Source organism: Schistocerca serialis, chromosome 4 (genome assembly GCF_023864345.2).
Source record: "Schistocerca serialis cubense isolate TAMUIC-IGC-003099 chromosome 4, iqSchSeri2.2, whole genome shotgun sequence".
NCBI classification, from domain to species: Eukaryota; Metazoa; Arthropoda; class Insecta; order Orthoptera; family Acrididae; genus Schistocerca; species Schistocerca serialis.
Genome location: NC_064641.1, coordinates 598387486 through 598407834, shown reverse-complemented (window position 1 = coordinate 598407834; position 20349 = coordinate 598387486). Strand labels below are relative to the sequence as shown.

The window sequence follows — 20349 nt, the reverse complement described above, 5'->3', positions numbered from 1 at the left end:
CAAAACAATTGACAAACGAAGCCAGAAATATAGATTAGGATCATAATGCCTTTGTCATCCCAGCTGAGTTGTAAAATTTCGCCACAATTAGAAATACTACTCATGCTCATAAATTAAGGATAATGCTGATACACGGTGAAACAACGCTCTGGTGGGCGGTTTGCGGCTTTAAATCACCTCGGGGTACGACCGTGCGGTCCATCTGGCCTGCGCTCGTCGCACGGTGCCGCTGTCAGCAGTCCACATACGCAGAAGTGTGTTGGTACATGTCAGAGTACGTGCAGCGAGTAAGTGTGCAGACGTTTTCAGACGTGCTAATGGTGACTGTGTTGAAAATGGCTCAATGAACACATACTGATGACGTTGTGAGGGGCACAATGCCAGCGCGACTGGAGGCTGGTCAAACACAGCAGGTCGTAGCACGGGCCCTCCGTGTGGCATAAAGTGTGATCTCAAGATTATGGCAACGATTCCAGCAGACAGGAAACGTGTGCAGGCGCTACAGTACGGGACGTCCACAGTGTAAAACACCACAAGAAGACCGATATCTGTCAGTGCCCGCAGACGGCCACGGAGTACTGTAGGTAGCCTTGCTTGGGACCTTACCGCAGCCACTTGAACAGTTGACTCCGGATACACAGTCTACAGACGACTGAACAGACATGCTTTATTCGTCCGGAGACCTGCAAGGTGCATTCCACTGACCCCTGGTCGCAGGAGAGCTCGTAAGGCCTGATGTCCAGAACACAGTATATGGTCATTGAACCAGTGGTCCCAGGTTATGTTCACGGACTAGTACAGGTATAGTCTGAACAATGATTCTCGCTGAGTCTTCATCTGGCGTGAACCAGGAACCAGATAACAACCCATTGTCCTCGAAAGGGACCTGTATGGAGGTCGTGGTTTTTATGGTGTGAGGTGTGATTATGATTGGTGCACGTACACACCTGCATGTCTTTGACAGAGGAACTGTAACAGGTCAGGTGTATCAGGACGTCTTTTTGCACCAGTATGTCAGCCTTTTCAGCGGTGCAGTGGGTCCCACCTTCCTCCAGGATGAATGGTAAGGCACGGTCCCACCGAGCTGCCATCGTGTAGGAGTACCTTGAAACAGACGATATCAGGCGAATGGAGTGGCCTACCTGTTCTCCAGATCTAAATCCCATCGAGCACGTCTGTGATGCTCTCGGTCGACGTATCGCTGCACATCTTCAAACCCTTACGACACTTTAGGAGCTCAGACAGGCACTGGTGTAAGAATGGGAGGCTATGCCCCAGCAGTGCTCGACCACCTGATCCAGAGTATGCCAACCCGTTGTGCGGCCTGCGTACGTGTGCATGGTGATCATATCCCATATTAATGTCGGGGTACAAGCGCAGGAAACAGTGGCGTTTTGTAGCATATGTGTTTCGGAACGGTTTTCTCAGCTTATCACTAAAACTGCGAACAGATCTGTGCCTACGCTGTTAGCGCCAGTTTTGTGTAGTTTTGCGTATCTGCTCGACGAGCCTTTTTGAAAACTGAAACTGTGCTCTTTCCAATCATTTGGAACCATCCGTTCCTCTAGAGACTTGTGGTACACGGCTGTTAGAAGGGGGGCAAGTTCTTTCGCGTAATCTGTGTAGAATCGAATTGGTATCCCGTCAGGTCCAGTGGACTTTGCTCTGTTGAGTGATTTCAGTTGCTTTTCTATTCCTTGGACACTTATCTCCATGTCGTTCGTGCGAGAATTTAGAGAAGGAACTGCAGTGTGCGGTCTGACTCAGTGAAACAGCTTTGGAAAAAGGCGTTTAGTATTTCAGCTTTACACGTGTCATCCTGTTTCAATGCCATTATCATCCCAGACTGTCTGGACATGCTGTTTCGATCCACTTGCTGATTTAATGTAAGACCAGAACTTCCTAGGATTTTCTGTCACGTCGGTACATAGAATTTTACTTTCGAATTGACTGAACGCTCCACGCATAGCCCTCCTTACGCTAACTTTGACATCGTTTATCTTCTGTTTGACTGAGAGGTTTTGGCTGCGTTTAAACTTGCAATGAAGCTCTTTGCTTTCGCAGTAGTTTCCTAACTTTGTTGTTGAACCAAAGTGGGTTTTTCCCGTCCTTCAGTTTTACTCGGCACGTACCTGTCTAAAACGCATTTTACGATTGCCTTGAGCTTTTTCCATAAACACTCAAACTTGTCAGTGTCGGAACAGAAATTTTCGTTTTTATTTGTTAGGTAGTCTGAAATCTGCCTCCTATTACTCTTTCTAAACAGATAAACCTTTCTCCCTTTTTTATATTCGTATTTACTTCCACATTGAGGGATGCTGCAACGGCGTTATGATCACTGATTCCCTGTTCTGCGCTTAGTCGAAAAGTATTATGTATTATCGTTACACTGGTATGTTTAGAGTTCATCTTGGAAAGTTAATGAGGTGTTGGGTGTGGAACAGGGCGATGCCGGCGACGTCGGTGCCTGCGGCGGCTCCGGTAGCAGAGCGCGAGTCGCTGGCGGCGGCGGCCGAGGCGGAGGCGGGCTCCCGGTGGTGGGCGAGCGCGCCGGACCGCCGTCGCCACGGGCGCTGGCTGCGGGAGGCCGCCGAGCTGCTGCTAGAGGGCGCAGTGCTGGGAGGCACGCGGCGCGCCAGCCCCGTCTCCACGTGGCGAGAGCCCCGCCAGCTGCGGGAGGCGCTGCCGCTGCAGCTCGCCGACGAGCCGCTGTCGCACGACCAGCTGCTGCAGCTCGTGCGCGACGTCATCCGCTACAGCGTCAAGACCGGACACCCCTACTTCGTCAACCAGCTCTACTCCGGGTAAGTCTCTCCACTAATTCGAAAGAACCACGTATTATACTAGTCTACAATATGTTTAGTTGACTTATAACTGTATCTAGTGAGGGCGTTCAATGACTAAGGCAACACATGCCCTTTTTCTTCTGAAAGCAGGTTGCATTTATTCAGGGATCCAGTACACCATTTTATTCCCCTCTGCCGGCCGGAGTGGCCGAGCGGTTCTAGGCGCTACCGTCTGGAGCCGCGCGACCGCTACGGTCGCAGGTTCGAATCCTGCCTCGGGCATGGCTCTGTGTGGTGTCCTTAGGTTAGTTAGGTTTAAGTAGTTCTAAGTTCTAGGCGACTGATAACCTCAGAAGTTAAGTCCCGTAGTGCTCAGAGCCATTTTATTCCCCTGTCTTCTGGCTACAAAACTATATTTTTCGGTGATGCAACGACCTTACACCACCTTATTAGCAGGGCCTGTATGCCCACATGGTACCACTGTACTGATACATATAATTTTAATTAATATTAAAACTTCCTGGCAGATTAAAACTGTGTGCCGGACCGAGACTCGAACTCGGGACCTTCGCCTTTTGCGGGCAAGTGCTCTACCAACTGAGCTACCCAAACACGACTCCTGCCCCGTCCTCACAGCTTTACTTCTGCCAGTATCTCGTCTCCTACATTCCAAACCTTACAGAAGCTCTCCTGCGAACCCTGCAGAACTAGCACTCCTGAGAGAACACTCCGCTGCAGAGTGAAAATCTCATTCTGGAAACATCCCCCAAGCTGTGGCTGGGCCATGTCTCCGCAATATCCTTTTTCAGGAGTGCTAGTTCTGCAGGGTTCGCAGGAGAGCTTCTGTAAGTTTGGAAGGTAGGAGACGAGATACTGGCAGAAGTAAAGCTGTGAGGACGGGGCAGGAGTCGTGTTTGGGTAGCTCAGTTGGTAGAGCACTTGCCCGCGAAAGGCAATGGTCCCGAGTTCGAGTCTCGGTCCGGTACAGTTTTAATCTGCCAGGAAGTTTCATGTCGGCGCACACTCCGCTGCAGAGTGAAAATCTCATTCTGTTAATTAATATTGTTTATACTGGTTGCTGGTGAGGAGGAAAGTTATTAGTATTTTATTAATGATCTCATTCATAAGCAGCCATATCACAGTCGCTCAAGAAAGTTATAACTAAGCTTTACTTGTTTAATCAGAATCAGACAATGACTCTCCTTGCCCGCAGTCTCGATGATTCGAAGCGATCTGCAATCCTGTGTAAATGAAATGTCTTGATTTTCTTGCGTTGCGTAGTCGGTCGGGAAACCTCAGATCAAGCGGAAAGTTTGCTTTAATTATGCGATGAAATAATGGAGCTCTTGGATCTAATAATTGCAGGTAATCTTCCAATTCATCGGAAGTTCCCTTCTGATTACCAACGAAAAGACACCTCCGTGCAAATTTCCAATTAGAGAATACATATATAATGAAATTCCTTACACACCTTTGATGTAAATGCCCAGTATATATTTTCTTGAGTAGCGTACAATATATTTTCAATCTTTCTTCCAGTAATCTCGATAGCAAAATTACAATTATTCAATGCGGCTATTCGGCACGGAGAAGATCCTAGAATTCCTCTCAACACACCAGAGAGAATATTACAAAGAGTAATTATGCGCTCATGGAATAGTACTGTACTACTTTGCGCATAGATTCTGCGAGTATATAGATGGTAAAGTAGGAAACGTAATTCACTCATAATATTGTGCAAGGATAATTAGTAGAATATAAGATAGATATTACAGACTTCGGCGCCAACGTCTTCCTGCGTCAATAATCTCTCAATCGTCTACTTACTGCTTCCCGTGGAGTGTATCCTTCATTGGGCCAAACGGGGAACTCCAAAGGTGCGAGATCCGGGCTGTGCGGTGAATTAGAGAACAGTAAAATGACGTTTTGTGAGCTTCTCTCGGGTGCATAGACTTGCGTAAAGACTTGTCAAGGAGAAAAAGTTGATTTGTACTTTCTGGTGACGAACAAGCCGAAGTAGTTTCTTTAATAGCACAATATACTTTAGTTGATCGTTGCACTGAGAGGGAAGACATCACACAATCCCAGGGAACAGTCCCCTTGATTTCACTAGCTGAGGGTACAGCTTTCAACTTTTTCTTCAGAGGAGGGATGTTGTGGCACAACTCAGTGAATTTCTATTACGTTTTCAGTTAGAACTGATGAACCCATGTTTCATCGCCTGTGACAATGTTCGACAAAAAATTGTCAAGATGAGCCTTGTAACGCACTAGCAATTCCGCACAATAGCCCTCCGTTGCTCTTTATGGTCCTCCTTCCTCTAAAGCGCCGACGAGCACAGGAGGCACGCGCACATCCAGCTACCTTAGAGTACCCCAGTTGCTGAAAGAGTGTGTTATTACTACAAACACGACTGCACTAGTGCAGCGATGTGATCGTGATCGATCAATCAATCACCTCTAATGGATGTCTACACATTCGAACATTGCACGAGTCACAGCTGTGTGCAATCGGCCGGTACATGGGAGACCGGGCAGGATTGCGTGACGTCGTTTTGAAGATGAGACCCCCTCGCCCAATGACTGTGATTTTGTTCACTGCTTGGTATCCGTATGCATTCCGCGAGCGCATATGAATATCAGCGATGCTCCGGTTTTCCTCCAAAAGAAGCTAAATGATAGCTCTCTGCCTGGATCGCAGCTCTGTTACAGATGCCATTTTGAAGTCCACGTATCGCGCCACCACCTATCAAAATTTCATGAAACTGTAGGGACTAAAACGGGGATATTCAGCACTGACCCACAACCAATTCCACATTTTTAAACCGAAACTTGCCGAGAAAAATGTTGGATTACTTATTGAACGTCCCTCGTACTATGCTTCACTCTTTACTTGCTGATGTTTCCTCTCTGATTAAATTCTGCAGCAAAGTTGCATTCGTAACACACGTAAAAACATTCAAATACCAAACGACACACGAGGAATTTTCATACTTTTAAGCAGTTCTAATAAAATTGATACGCTACAAGTTACTGACTCAAAGTAACGAGTTAAAAGTATTTTCGCCTGCGAGAATGCTCTAAATCATTCACTAAATGAGTCTCCAAACTGTGTTCGTATTTTTGGCTCTTGATTTGTACTCGTGACACTCTTTTTTTCACTTTCGCCGTCCACGTTTCTTGGTGCCCATAAATACAAGCAAATAAGTATCTGTTAATGCTCCATGTATAAAGTCAAGCAACTAAAATGTGTACAGTCCAACTGGCGTTCGGCTGACGTAAACAGATTACATACAGCGCTGACGTAACATGTCCCATGGATCAATGTCACCACAGACTTTGGCATTCACACCCGCTGACCTTGGCAGCTCAAAACCATATTCACCTTTCAACGTAACCTAGACCTTGAGCTAAGTACAGATCAGCCAGTCATGGAGAAATCGACGAATTTGTCAAACGTTAGTTGCACCATACTCACTTCAGTAAAGGCAAGCTGCATGCCCTCGGGAAAAATTACGGCTGTAGTTTCCCCTTGCTTTCAGCCGTTCGCAGCACCAGCACAGCAAGGCCGTTTTGGTTAGTGTTAAAAGGCCAGATCAATCATCCAGACTGTTGCCCCTGCAACTACTGAAAAGGCTGCTGCCCCCCTCTTCAGAACCACACGTTTGTCTGGCCTCTCAACAGATACCCCTCCGTTGTGGTTGCACCTACGGTACGGCTATCTGTGTCGCTGACGCACGCAAGCCTCCCCACCAACGGCAGGGTCAATGGTTCATGGAAGTGTCAGGAAGTCGTTTCTGAAAGTACTTGTATGGAGTGTAGCCATGTATGGAAGTGAAACATGGACGATTAACCGTTTGGACAAGAAGAGAATAGAAAATTTAGAAATGTGGTGCTACAGAACAATGCTGACGATTAGATGGGTAGATCACATAACTAATGAGGTATTGAATAGTATTGGGGAGAAGAGAAATTTGTGGCACAACTTGACTAGAAGAAAAGATCGGTTGGTAGGACATGTTTTAGAGACATCAAGGATCACCAATTTAGTACTGGAGGGCAGCGTGGAGGGTAAAAATCAGAGGGAGACCAAGAGATGAGTACACTAAACAGATTCAGAAGGATGTAGGTTGCAGTAGTTTACTGGGAGATGAAGCAGCTTGCACAGGATAGAGTAGCATGGAGAGCTGCATCAAACCAGTCTCAGGACTGAAGACCGCAACAACTACTCACTTCAGCGACTCATAGCATGAAGTCAGACTTCTGCAATCTGTCTGCTAATTTTGCCTTTCTTGACGTGCGGTATCGCTGACATACGGCCTACACTAAAATAATTGATGTCTCTTGCGAGACGAACTTGATTAAATCAATCAGCTTCTTCAAAAAGTAGAAACTAATTGGAACATCATATGAAAGAATGTACAGGTACGAGTAATGTTTTAAATTTACTCTCAATCACCGGTTTTTTCACTCGTACATAATTCTACGGCAGCGATTCATCATTTAAACGGAAAACACAGTGAACAATTACACTTTAACAGAAGCATCCAGTAACTTCTTCAGTAGTGAACATCTTAGTTACAAAATATAAATTGTTACTGCTCGCACCTGCTCTAGAAGGCATATTTTCCACTATTCTGAAGCACGACCGCCGAAGCCTCCTGCCAATGCGATTCCAATGTGCTTTGCCCACGATCTGTTTGTGCCACGCCACTCCTGTGGGTATCGCGCCTTCCATTTCCCTTGTGACCTTAGCATATGCAGCCTAAGAAGTGCTGTCGCAGTAACCTTCTAATACACTGAGGTAATAAATCCTGGGATAGTGATGTGCACATATGTACATGGCGGTAGTATAGCGTACTCAAGGTATAAAAGGGAAGTGCACTGGCGGAACTGTCATCTGCACCCACGTCATTCATGTGAAAAGATGTTCGACGTGCTTATGGGCGCACGATGGGAGTTAACATATCGAACGTGGAATGGTACGAGGGGGAACCAAAAGAAACAGGACTCAGAGGGCGCTGCCATTCGTAGACGTAGTGCAGGGTTCTCCCGCTAGATGGTGTTAGTAGACACCTTCATGAAACAGCTGCGGAGACGGCGTCAGTTGTTGTTGTTGTTGTTGTGGTCTTCAGTCCTGAGACTGGTTTGATGCAGCTCTCCATGCTACTCTATCCTGTGCAAGCTTCTTCATCTCCCAGTACCTACTGCAACCTACATCCTTCTGAATCTGCTTAGTGTATTCATCTCTTGGTCTCCCTCTGCGATTTTTACCCTCCACGCTACCCTCCAATACTAAATTGGTGATCCCTTGATGCCTCAGAACATGTCCCACCAACCGATCCCTTCTTCTGGTCAAGTTGTGCCACAAACTTCTCTTCTCCCCAATCCTATTCAATACTTCCTCATTAGTTATGTGATCTACCCATCTAATCTTCAGCATTCTTCTGTAGCACCACATTTCGAAAGCTTCTATTCTCTTCTTGTCCAAACTATTTATCGTCCATGTTTCACTTCCATACATGGCTACACTCCAAACGAATACTTTCAGAAATGATTTCCTGACACTTAAATCAATACTGGATGTTAACAAATTTCTCTTCTTCAGAAACGCTTTCCTTGCCATTGCCAGCCTACATTTTATATCCTCTCTACTTCGACCATCATCAGTTATTTTGCTCCCCAAATAGCAAAATTCCTTTACTACTTTAAGTGCCTCATTTCCTAATCTAATTCCCTCAGCATCACCCGACTTAGACTACATTCCATTATCCTTGTTTTGCTTTTGTTGATGTTCATCTTATATCCTCCTTTCAAGACACTGTCCATTCCATTCAACTGCTCTTCCAAGTCCTTTGCTGTCTCTGACAGAATTACAATGTCATCGGCGAACCTCAAAGTTTTTATTTCTTCTCCATGAATTTTAATACCTACTCCGAATTTTTCTTTTGTTTCCTTTACTGCTTGCTCAATATACAGATTGAACAACATCAGGGAGAGGCTACAACCCTGTCTTACTCCCTTCCCAACCACTGCTTCCCTTTCATGCCCCTCGACTCTTATAACTGCCATCTGGTTTCCGTACAAATTGTAAATAGCCTTTCGCTCCCTGTATTTTACCCCTGCCACCTTTAGAATTTGAAAGAGAGTATTCCAGTCAACATTGTCAAAAGCCTTCTCTAAGTCTACAAATGCTATAAACGTAGGTTTGCCTTTCCTTAATCTTTCCTCTAAGATAAGTCGTAAGGTCAGTATTGCCTCACGTGTTCCAGTGTTTTTACGGAATCCAAACTGATCTTCCCCGAGGTTGGCTTCTACTAGTTTTTCCATTCGTCTGTAAAGAATTCGTGTTAGTATTTTGCAGCTGTGACTTATTAAGCTGATAGTTCGGTAATTTTCACATCTGTCAACACCTGCTTTCTTTGGGATTGGAATTATTATATTCTTCTTGAAGTCTGAGGGTATTTCGCCTGTTTCATACATCTTGCTCACCAGATGGTAGAGTTTTGTCAGGACTGGCTCTCCCACGGCCGTCAGTAGTTCCAATGGAATATTGTCTACTCCGGGGGCCTTGTTTCGACTCAGGTCTTTCAGTGCTCTGTCAAACTCTTCACGCAGTATCATATCTCCCATTTCATCTTCATCTACATCCTGTTCCAGTTCCATAATATTGTCCTCAAGTACATCGCCCTTGTATAGACCCTCTATATACTCCTTCCACCTTTCTGCTTTCCCTTCTTTGCTTAGAACTGGGTTTCCATCTGAGCTCTTGATATTCATACAAGTCGTTCTCTTATCTCCAAAGGTCTCTTTAATTTTCCTGTAGGCGGTATCTATCTTACCCCTAGTGAAATAGGCCTCTACATCCTTACATTTGTCCTCTAGCCATCCCTGCTTAGCCATTTTGCACTTCCTGTCGATCTCATTTTTGAGACGTTTGTATTCCTTTTTGCCTGTTTCACTTACTGCATTTTTATATTCTCCTTTCATCAATTAAATTCAATATTTCTTCTGTTACCCAAGGATTTCTACCAGCCCTCGTCTTTTTACCTACTTGATCCTCTGCTGCCTTCACTATTTCATCCCTCAAAGCTACCCATTCTTCTTCTACTGTATTTATTTCCCCCATTCCTGTCAATTGCTCCCTTATGCTCTCCCTGAATCTCTGTACAACCTCTGGTTCTTTTAGTTTATCCAGGTCCCATCTCCTTAAATTCCTACCTTTTTGCAGTTTCTTCAGTTTTAATCTACAGGTCATAACCAATAGATTGTGGTCAGAGTCCACATCTGCCCCTGGAAATGTCTTACAATTTAAAACCTGGTTCCTAAATCTCTGTCTTACCATTATATAATCTATCTGATACCTTTTAGTATCTCCAGGGTTCTTCCATGTATACAACCTTCTTTCATGATTCTTAAACCAAGTGTTAGTTATGATTATGTTGTGCTCTGTGCAAAATTCGACCAGGCGGCTTCCTCTTTCATTTCTGTCCCCCAATCCATATTCACCTACTATGTTTCCTTCTCTCCCTTTTCCTACACTCGAATTCCAGTCACCCATGACTATTAAATTTTCGTCTCCCTTCACAATCTGAATAATTTCTTTTATTTCATCATACATTTCTTCAATTTCTTCATCTGCAGAGCTAGTTGGCATATAAACTTGTACTACTGTAGTAGGCGTGGGCTTCGTATCTATCTTGGCCACAATAATGCGTTCACTCTGCTGTTTGTAGTAGCTTACCCGCATTCCTATTTTCCTATTCATTATTAAACCTACTCCTGCATTACCCCTATTTGATTTTGTATTTATAACCCTGTAGTCACCTGACCAGAAGTCTTGTTCCTCCTGCCACCGAACTTCACTAATTCCCACTATATCTAACTTCAACCTATCCATTTCCCTTTTTAAATTTTCTAACCTACCTGCCCGATTAAGGGATCTGACATTCCACGCTCCGATCCGTAGAACGCCAGTTTTCTTCCTCCTGATAACGACATCCTCTTGAGTAGTCCCCGCCCGGAGATCCGAATGGGGGACTATTTTACCTCCGGAATATTTTACCCAAGAGGACGCCATCATCATTTAATCATACAGTAAAGCTGCATGCCCTCGGGAAAAATTACGGCTGTAGTTTCCCCTTGCTTTCAGCCGTTCGCAGTACCAGCACAGCAAGGCCGTTTTGGTTATTGTTACAAGGCCAGATCAGTCAATCATCCAGACTGTTGCCCTTGCAACTACTGAAAAGGCTGCTGCCCCTCTTCAGGAACCACACGTTTGTCTGGACAGCAGTCGAACATTTTATGTATCCAGAAAGGCCCGTACAGGACCTGCAACATGCGGTCGTGCATTATCCTGCTGAAATGTAGAGTTTCTCAGGGATCGAATGAAGGGTAGAGCCACGGGTCGTAACAAATCTGAAATTTAACGTCCACTGTTCAAAGTGCCGTCAATGCTAACAAGAGGTGATCGAGACGTGTAACCAAAGGCACCCCGTACCATCACGCCGGGCGATACGATAGTATGGCGATGACGAATACACGCTTCCAATGTGCGTTCACCGCGATGTCGCCAAACACGGATGCGACCATCATGATGCTATAAACAGAACCTGGATTCATCCGAAAAAATGACGTTTTGCCATTCGTGCACCCAGGTTCGTCGTTGAGTACACCATCGCAGGCGCTCATGTCTGTGATGCAGCGTGAAGGGTAAACGCAGCCATGGTCTCCGAGCTGATGGTCCATGCTGCTGCAAACGTCGTCGAACTGTTCGTGCAGATGGTTGTTGTCTTGCAAACGTCCCCATCTGTTGACTCAGGGATCGAGACGTGGCTGCACGATCCGTTACAACCATGCGGATAAGATGCCTGTCATCTCGACTGCTAGTGATACGAGGCCGTTGGGATCAAGCACGGCGTTCCGTAATACCTTCCTGAACCCACCGATTCCATATTCTTCTAACAGTCATTGGATCTCGACCAACGCGAGCAGCGAAATCGCGATACGATAAACCGCAATCGCGATAGGCTACAATCCGATCTGTATCAAAGTCGGAAACGTGATGGTACGCATTTCTCCTCCTTACACGAGGTATCACAACAACGTTTCACCAGGCAACGCCGGTCAACTGCTGTTTGTGTATGAGAAATCAGTTGGAAACTTTCCTCATGTCATCATATTGTACGTGTCGCCACCGGCGCCAACCTTGTGTGAATGCTCTGAAAAGCTAATCATTTGCATATCACAGCATCTTCTTCCTGTTGGTTAAATTTCGCGTCCGTAGCACGTCATCTCCGTGGTGTAGCAATTTTAATGGCCAGTAGTGTATATAGGAGTGCAGTGGACCGCAAAACGGTACATAAACGACTCTGTGTACTAGTAGCAATATTTAAATGGCCCCCATTGTTGTCCATATATTGTCTGTCAATTCAGAATTTAAAATTTTGATTTTTATAAATACTTAAGTTTGCTTTAGTTACTGCAAAATATTAGCTCGTCTGCATTTAAGCTTAGCCGGCTAGAATTATTAGAACGAATCAAACAGAACATGACCTCTGACGTGCCTCTTCAAGAATCCTTCTGACCATTTACAATAATTTTGAAACTTGGTACAGCTGTATTTCATGAATGAATGTGGTAGTGCTGTAATTGTAACTTTCTATTACAAATGCAAATGATAAGGACGGTACCCTTCCACATTCAAGTTTTTATAAAAAACTTGAAAACTCACAATTAGCTTATTGGTGTAACGTATTTAATGCTTAAACATAAAACTGAGGCTAAATATGAATTTTCAGCTTCAGAGTCAAACACTGAGCGGTTTCAATTTTGCGTAAAACGCAAGATTTTAACCAAAGTATTACCTACTCTGATATGGTTGAAAGGGTTAACTTTTATTTGACACACATTAGCACATTCTGACCAATTTTTAGCTTTCTAGTTATACAGGGTGTTACAAAAAGGTTCGGCCAAACTTTTAGGAAACATTCCTCACACACAAATAAAGAAAATATGTTGAGTGGACATGGGTCCGGAAACGCTTAATTTCCATGTTAGAGCTCATTTTAGTTTAGTCAGTATGTACTGCTCTTCCTCGATTCACCGCCAGTTGGCCCAATTGAAGGAAGGTAATGTTGACTTGGGTGCTTGTGTTGACATGCGACTCATTGCTCTACAGTACTAGCATCAAGCACATCAGCACGTAGCATCAACAGGTTAGTGCTCATCACGAACGTGGTTTTGCAGTCAGTGCAATGTTTACAAATGCGTAATTGGCAGATGCCCATTTGATGGATAGATTAGCACGGGGCAATAGCCGTGGCGCGGTACGTTTGTATCGAGACAGATTTCCAGAACAAAGGTGTCCCGACAGGAAGACGTTCGAAGCAATTTATCGGCGTCTTAGGGAGCACGGAACATTCCAGCCTATGACCCGCGACTGGGGAAGACCTAGAACGACGAGGACACCCGCAATGGACGAGGCAATTCTTCGTGCAGTTGACGATAACCCTAACGTCAGCGTCAGAGAAGTTGCTGCTGTACAAGATAACATTGACCACGTCACTGTATGGAGAGTGCTACGGGAGAACCAGTTGTTTCCGTACCATGTACAGCGTGTGCAGGCACTATCAGCAGCTGATTGGCCTCCACGGGTACACTTCTGCGAATCATTCATCCAACAATGTGTCAATCCTCATTTCAGTGCAAATGATCTCTTTACGGATGAGGCTTCATTCCAACGTGATCAAATTGTAAATTTTCACAATCAACATGTGTGGGCTGACGAGAATCCGCACGCAATTGTGCAATCACGTCAACAACAGATTTTCTGTGAACGTTTGGGCAGGCATTGTTGGTGATGTCTTGATTGGGCCCCATGTTCTTCCACCTACGCTCAATGTAGCAAGTTATCATGATTTCATACGGGATACTCTACCGGTGCTGCTAGAACATGTGCCTCTACTAGTACAACATGTGGTTCATGCACGATGGAGCTCCTGCACATTTCAGTCGAAGTGTTCGTACGCTTCTCAGCAACAGATTCTGTGACCGATGGATTGGTAGAGGTGGACCAATTCCATGGCCTCCACGCTCTCCTGACCTCAACCCTCTTGACTTTCATTTATGTGGGCATTTGAAAGCTCTTGTCTACGCAATCCCGGTACCAAATGTAGACTCTTCGTGCTCGTATTGTGGACGGCTGTGATACAATACGCCATTCTCCAGGGCTGCATCAGGGATTCGATGCGATGGAGGGTGGATGCTAACGGAGGACATTTTGAACATTTCCTGTAACAAAGTGTTTGAAGTCTCGCTGGTACGTTCTGTTGCTGTGTGTTTCCATTCCATGATTAATGTGATTTGAAGAGAAGTAATAAAATGAGCTCTAACATGGAAAGTAAGCGTTTCCGGACACACGTCCACATAACATATTTTCTTTCTTTGTGTTAGGGATGGTTCCTGAAAGTTTGGCCGTACCTTTTTGTAACACCCTGTATTATTCAGCGCCACTTTTTTCTTAAGATCGTACATTTTGCCTAACATTCATTTGGTCATTCTGAGAGTTTACTATGTTAACATTCTTAGGCATAAAATGACTGTCTGGAAAAGTTATTTTAATTTTTGACTCTTTAATTATGGTCCAGTCCTTTGTGTGAACTGTGGTAAGCCCCGGCATACTCGCCCGCCTTCGTACTTCCAACAGTGTCACAGTGCTTGTTTAGTCTCGTGCTACATATCGTTAAAGCTCGGTAACAGGAGACCACAGTTGAAGGTTGTTAATTTTATTAATATGCTTTCTTATCTGATCTCTAAAGATCTTTAGACATAGGTAACGCTACGTTGAAACTACAATTGTAATCTGCAAGCAACTGTCCAGAAGCATCTCATTCAGCAGCAAAATATAATTTTGTCACATATATCAAATATCCAGCCAGGAGAGGAAATTTTATATAAATTGCCACTGGCTGGTTGGTACATAATTCAGGTTTGGAAAGGTTATAATTATTTGGGAGGAAAGTGAAATTGCACCTTGCTAAAGACTGACAAATTTCTGTTACAATGGTCCATTACTACCTACAGGTAAGGTTAATTCTGTGTAGAGATCTTCTTATGACTCTTTGTTAAACATCATAGTGTATGCAGAAATGGTTGAAAGCTAGGCTATGTAATCATGCACTGTACTATTGGAAAATAGAACTGAATGCTTTCACTGATGACTTACTGTTGTTTCAGTGTGGATCCCTATGGTCTGGTGGGGCAGTGGTTGAGTGATGCACTCAATCCCAGTGTCTACACATATGAGGTAGCACCAGTGTTTACACTGATGGAGGAAACTGTCCTGCAGCAGATGCGGCAAATAGTTGGATTTCCAGGAGGCCGTGGTGATGGCATTTTCTGCCCAGGAGGATCTGTGGCCAATGGATATGCAATAAGCTGTGCACGCTACCATGCAGCGCCACATATAAAGGTAATACAAAAGATGTTTCCTGAGATGGTATAAGCAGCACTTTTCTACTTTGGATTTAGTTCTTGGTCATCTAATCTTCATTGTCTTTACTCAGTACCATTACTTCCCTCTTTCCATTTTCTCACCCCATTTGAATACACATTCACTTTTACCACTTTCTACCTTGATTTTCCACAAAATCATTTAAATATGTTTCAGTAAACTAAAAGCTGAAAGAACAGAGGTAACTTGGGTAACTTAACCTTCAAATGAAACATACAGTATGTAACCATATTTGTAACAGTCTCTTGAAATCTCAAAATACACCTCCACAGCAGATCTCAAAATTACACATCTAATACCCACATTACAGAAGATTCCTTGAAAACTTAAGTTGATATTGCACTATTTTGCTGCCTCTGAAGTTCATATACTTCACCTTTTTGTAGAACAAAAGTCCTTAATAGTGATGCACCAGATAACCTGCAAGTTTTTCCAATTTGAATCATCAGTTTCTAAGTTACGTGCTCCTTCCTCTTTGGCAATCATTACTTCCATACATACAAACAGTAATGTCCTAAGAAGCTGTGCTATACCAAAATTCAACTCGAAGGTAGACATCTTTGAACTGGATCTTATTTTATTTGAAAACTTCACTAAATTCGAATTGCTGGTTCATAATGGCAGCTTGTGACTTGTTTTTGAATGCTAGAGTATCTATCTGTTTAAAAACAGATCTAATGAAACATGGGGATTTTTCACTCATCTGTTCAGTTTGTAATTTGGCAAAATTATATTTTAAGATTGTGAAGTAAATGACACTTGAAGGTCACAACCCATGTCCTGACCTATCTATTCTAGTTCCTTCCATATTACTTTTGATACCTATTTTTTTCTGACACTCCTTCATTTTGTGCTCTGTGAAGTATTCTCAGTGTAAACTGTTGTAGACTCACAAATTATATGCTGTTTAATAATCTGTAAATTTTTCCCCCACTTTCAGAAAAAAGGTCTTCATGGTCTTCCACGGATGGTCCTATTTACATCACAGGATGCTCACTATTCTGTGAAGAAAATGGCTTCTTTCCTTGGTCTTGGTTCTGACAATGTGTATCTCATAGAATGTGATGCTAGAGGAAAAATGGATGTGAAACACCTAGAACAGGAAATCCAAAGAGCACTGAATGAAGGAGCACTGCCTTTTATGGTTTCAGCAACAGCTGGTATGTACACAACAAAAAATCCTGTTATTCATGAGTTTCCCATTTTCAAACGTATAGCTGAAATTGCTATAAATCTGAAATACCCTACAATAGTCTATAATTTCACATTTAAGGCAGTGATAAAATGATTGTAGAGCTGCATCAAACCAGTCTTTGGACTGCATACCACATTATTTGTCCATACATATTACATAATATGTAACATACAGTGTACATTTACTTCCTATAATTAAATTGCTTCATTGCAAATAATACCTATTTCCAGGTACAACAGTTCTTGGTGCATTTGATCCAATCCCAGAGATAGCTGACCTGTGTAAAAAGTACAATTTGTGGCTTCATGTTGATGCAGCATGGGGTGGTGGAGCTCTCATGTCTAAGAAGCACCGTCACTTGCTAAAGGGAATAGAATTGTAAGTTGAGGGGAAACTTACTATGAATCATACTTCAGTCTTTAATGATTTACAATATAAATGTTCCTCATAACTCATATTTTCTGTTTTGTGCTTTTGCTAACAATAAGGTTCTATGATCTTGAGTTATGAGTATTAAATAATGAAAGATATTTGGAACTGAGACTGGAAAAGCTGAGTTGTTAGTAAACCTGATGGACTGAGATGTCACAAACCTCATATTTATACTCATAGCTACACAGTCTAAAATTTGTGACCACATTTATTAAAATAATTCCCAGAAAACAGTTTTGGAAACTATAGTTTCATGTGCTTCAGATTCTCAGCTCTTAATTTTTTACATTTTATGGAACAGCTACAAAGTGGTTCTATTGCATAAAATATTTGCTCCTTCATTGAAATTCTCAACAGTAATGAAGGGTTGCAGCTCACTTTGAAATTTACTTTAGTTTCTATGTATCAGTATATTTATAAACATTCTTTCAGAGCTGATTCTGTGACATGGAATCCACACAAACTGCTAACAGCACCACAGCAGTGCTCAACATTCTTGTTGAGACATGAAAATATTTTAGCTGACTGCCACTCAGAAAGTGCTCAGTATCTATTTCAAAAGGATAAATTTTATGACACTAAATATGACACTGGAGATAAGCATGTGCAGTGTGGCAGGAGAGCAGATGTCATAAAATTCTGGATGATGTGGAAAGCAAAGGTAGAATATTTATGTGCATTAATTTCATTTAAATTCAAGGAATTTCTTCTAAAAGTGTTTCCTGTATTAATATACCTTGAATTCTGATAATAAACATGAAATGTAAGTGAATATTTTCCATGCAGGGCACTAATGGTTTGGAAAAACATATTGACACAGTGTTTGATAATGCTGAATATTTCACAAGACAAATTAAACAGAGAGAAGACTTCAGAATGGTTTTAAATGAACCAGAGTGCACAAATATATGTTTCTGGTACATTCCACCATCTCTCCATGGCAAAGAAAATGAAGCAGATTTTAAAGACAAATTACACAAGGTAAGTTCTTCCACTACAAACTACACTCTTGTAAATAATTTGTTCAGTTCAGCGCGCACACGCGCACGCGCACGCGCACACGCGCACGCGCACACGCGCACGCGCACACGCGCACACGCGCACACGCGCACGCGCACACGCGCACACGCGCACACGCGCACGCGCACACGCGCACACGCGCACACGCGCACACGCGCACGCGCACACGCGCACACGCGCACACGCGCACACGCGCACACGCGCACACGCGCACACGCGCACACGCGCACACGCGCACACGCGCACACGCGCACACGCGCACACGCGCACACGCGCACACGCGCACACGCGCACACGCGCACACGCGCACACGCGCACACGCGCACACGCGCACACGCGCACACGCGCACACGCGCACACGCGCACACGCGCACACGCGCACACGCGCACACGCGCACACGCGCGCACGCGCGCACGCGCGCACGCGCACACGCACTTAGTTACTTAATGCCTCTAAACTGAAATTAGTTCATAAGTCTTCAAAAAGATATCTTTTCATCAATCTTACTCTCCCATGTTAACCAATTACTATCTTCTGATTATCAGATGGTTTGTTTTCCAAAGAGTTGATGAGCCTATATGCCTGGGAAATGAGTTCTTTTTATTCCTACACTCTCTCTAAAGGAATAATGGATTTCATTCCTGCAGGAGCTTGTGGAAACAAATATTTTACACCACAGATTGTCCACTGTTCAAAATTGTTACCTTGCTTGAAAAATTGTAAATTACTCCCCTTTGCCATCCTTTGTTGCATTTAGCTGTTGCCACTGCTCCTTTCCCTTCAATTTTTCTTGTTTCTGGCTCTTATCAACTCTAATTTTATTCTTTCCCCCCTGCCACTGGGAAGACATATGCATGTGTACATAATAGGACACTAGACTGTAGCCACCCACCTACTGAACTTCCTTTCACCTCTATAATACTGGTGATTCTACTAAAGCTCATTACCTTGTTAGCCTTATCACTTTCACTATTATAGATCTTTCACTGAGAAAGCATAACTTGTGTTACTGCCTTAGTCTTTTGTCTGGTCAGCATGGGTGAATGATTTGGGGAAGGGGGAGATGTGGGTGAGGTATCTTGCCATAGATGAGCTGTGAGAAGTACTCATCTGCTCTGATCTGCATACTGGCCTGTTCTACATAATTTCTCTCTCCACATTGCTCCTCATAGCTGACATCAATATTGCTTTCAATGCCTAGATTTTACCTGTTTCTTACTGTGAAAATTTCGTTACATTTCTGGCTGACATCACTGACTCAAGAGGGACTACCTATTGAATGAGGGACTGATAATCTTGCTGCTCAGTCCCTTAACTCTTCCACCCCTATCCAGCTCTTAAGTTACACCACTCTAGAAATAAACTGAAATGCGCAACATATGCCAATTACATCTAACTTGTATGTCTGGACAGGTTATGATGTATATTGAAATAGTATTTACAAAATCTTGCTTTAGGTGTCCTGCATCACTATGAATTATTTGCTAATTCGATATAAAATAAACAGAAATAAATAGAATTAATGTTTCATGTTACATACCTTTTTAATTTGATTTCAGGTGGCTCCCAAAATTAAGGAAAGAATGATGAAGGAAGGTACAATGATGATTACATATCAACCACTGAATGATCATCCAAACTTCTTCCGTTTAGTCCTCCAGAATTCTGCCTTAACTCACACTGATATGGATTACTTTGTGGAAGAAATTGAGAGACTTGGAAAAGACTTGTGAAACTTTCCTGCTGTCATACATTTGTTTGTGAAATGACTGCGATGACACATGATATGCATGCCTGATGAGTGTTTGTATCAAATGCATGGTATACAGTCTGCAAAGACTAAATTGCATCCTAGAGGTCTTACCTCACAATGTATAAACATTTTAACATTATTTATTTATGGAGACTGACAAATGTTAAGAACTGTAGGATGAACATTAAAAGTAATTTTAGTGAAACAGTTTCTTCTTTTAAGTATAACTGATAACCAACAAGCATCTCATCTACTAAATAGTTTAAAATAAAATTTTAATGAGATCTTGACCTATCTCACCTAGTCTTTAATACAGTGTCTGCCTCCACAGCTGAGTAGTAACTTCATCACTAACTTGCAGACACAATATGAACATATTTGAAACATAGGCATAAACAATTAAAATAACACAAAATTGAAACCTTTTACAAACTGTCAAAATATTCTGCTGTCAAAATATTCTACTGTCCAGATGACTGTTACTACACAAATACATTAACCAGAACTCGTATGGTAATTAATCCTAATAGATTCTTAAAACAATTTATTAAAACACTAAAACAGTTTATTACTGTTCGTGTAAGAGCCCTCTTAGGAATGTGTCAAGCTAACAGCCCAAAAGAATTAAAACTTCCTGTCCACCTCTTAG

At 43.1% G+C, this 20349-nt stretch overlaps 1 protein-coding gene across 1 annotated transcript in view; it reads left to right on the top strand.

Annotated features, from left to right (window-relative positions):
- The window catches only part of LOC126474066 (cysteine sulfinic acid decarboxylase), a 36700-nt gene extending 16795 nt beyond the window's left edge, over positions 1-19905 (top strand). The window contains exons 2-8 of the mRNA XM_050101475.1: positions 2445-2804; positions 15023-15257; positions 16240-16459; positions 16725-16872; positions 17359-17587; positions 17713-17907; positions 19507-19905. Of these exons, the coding sequence (XP_049957432.1) occupies positions 2445-2804; positions 15023-15257; positions 16240-16459; positions 16725-16872; positions 17359-17587; positions 17713-17907; positions 19507-19680 (1561 nt within the window). The 3' untranslated portion in view covers positions 19681-19905. The remainder of the gene's footprint in view (positions 1-2444; positions 2805-15022; positions 15258-16239; positions 16460-16724; positions 16873-17358; positions 17588-17712; positions 17908-19506) is intronic.
- The last annotated feature ends 444 nt before the right edge of the window (positions 19906-20349 follow it).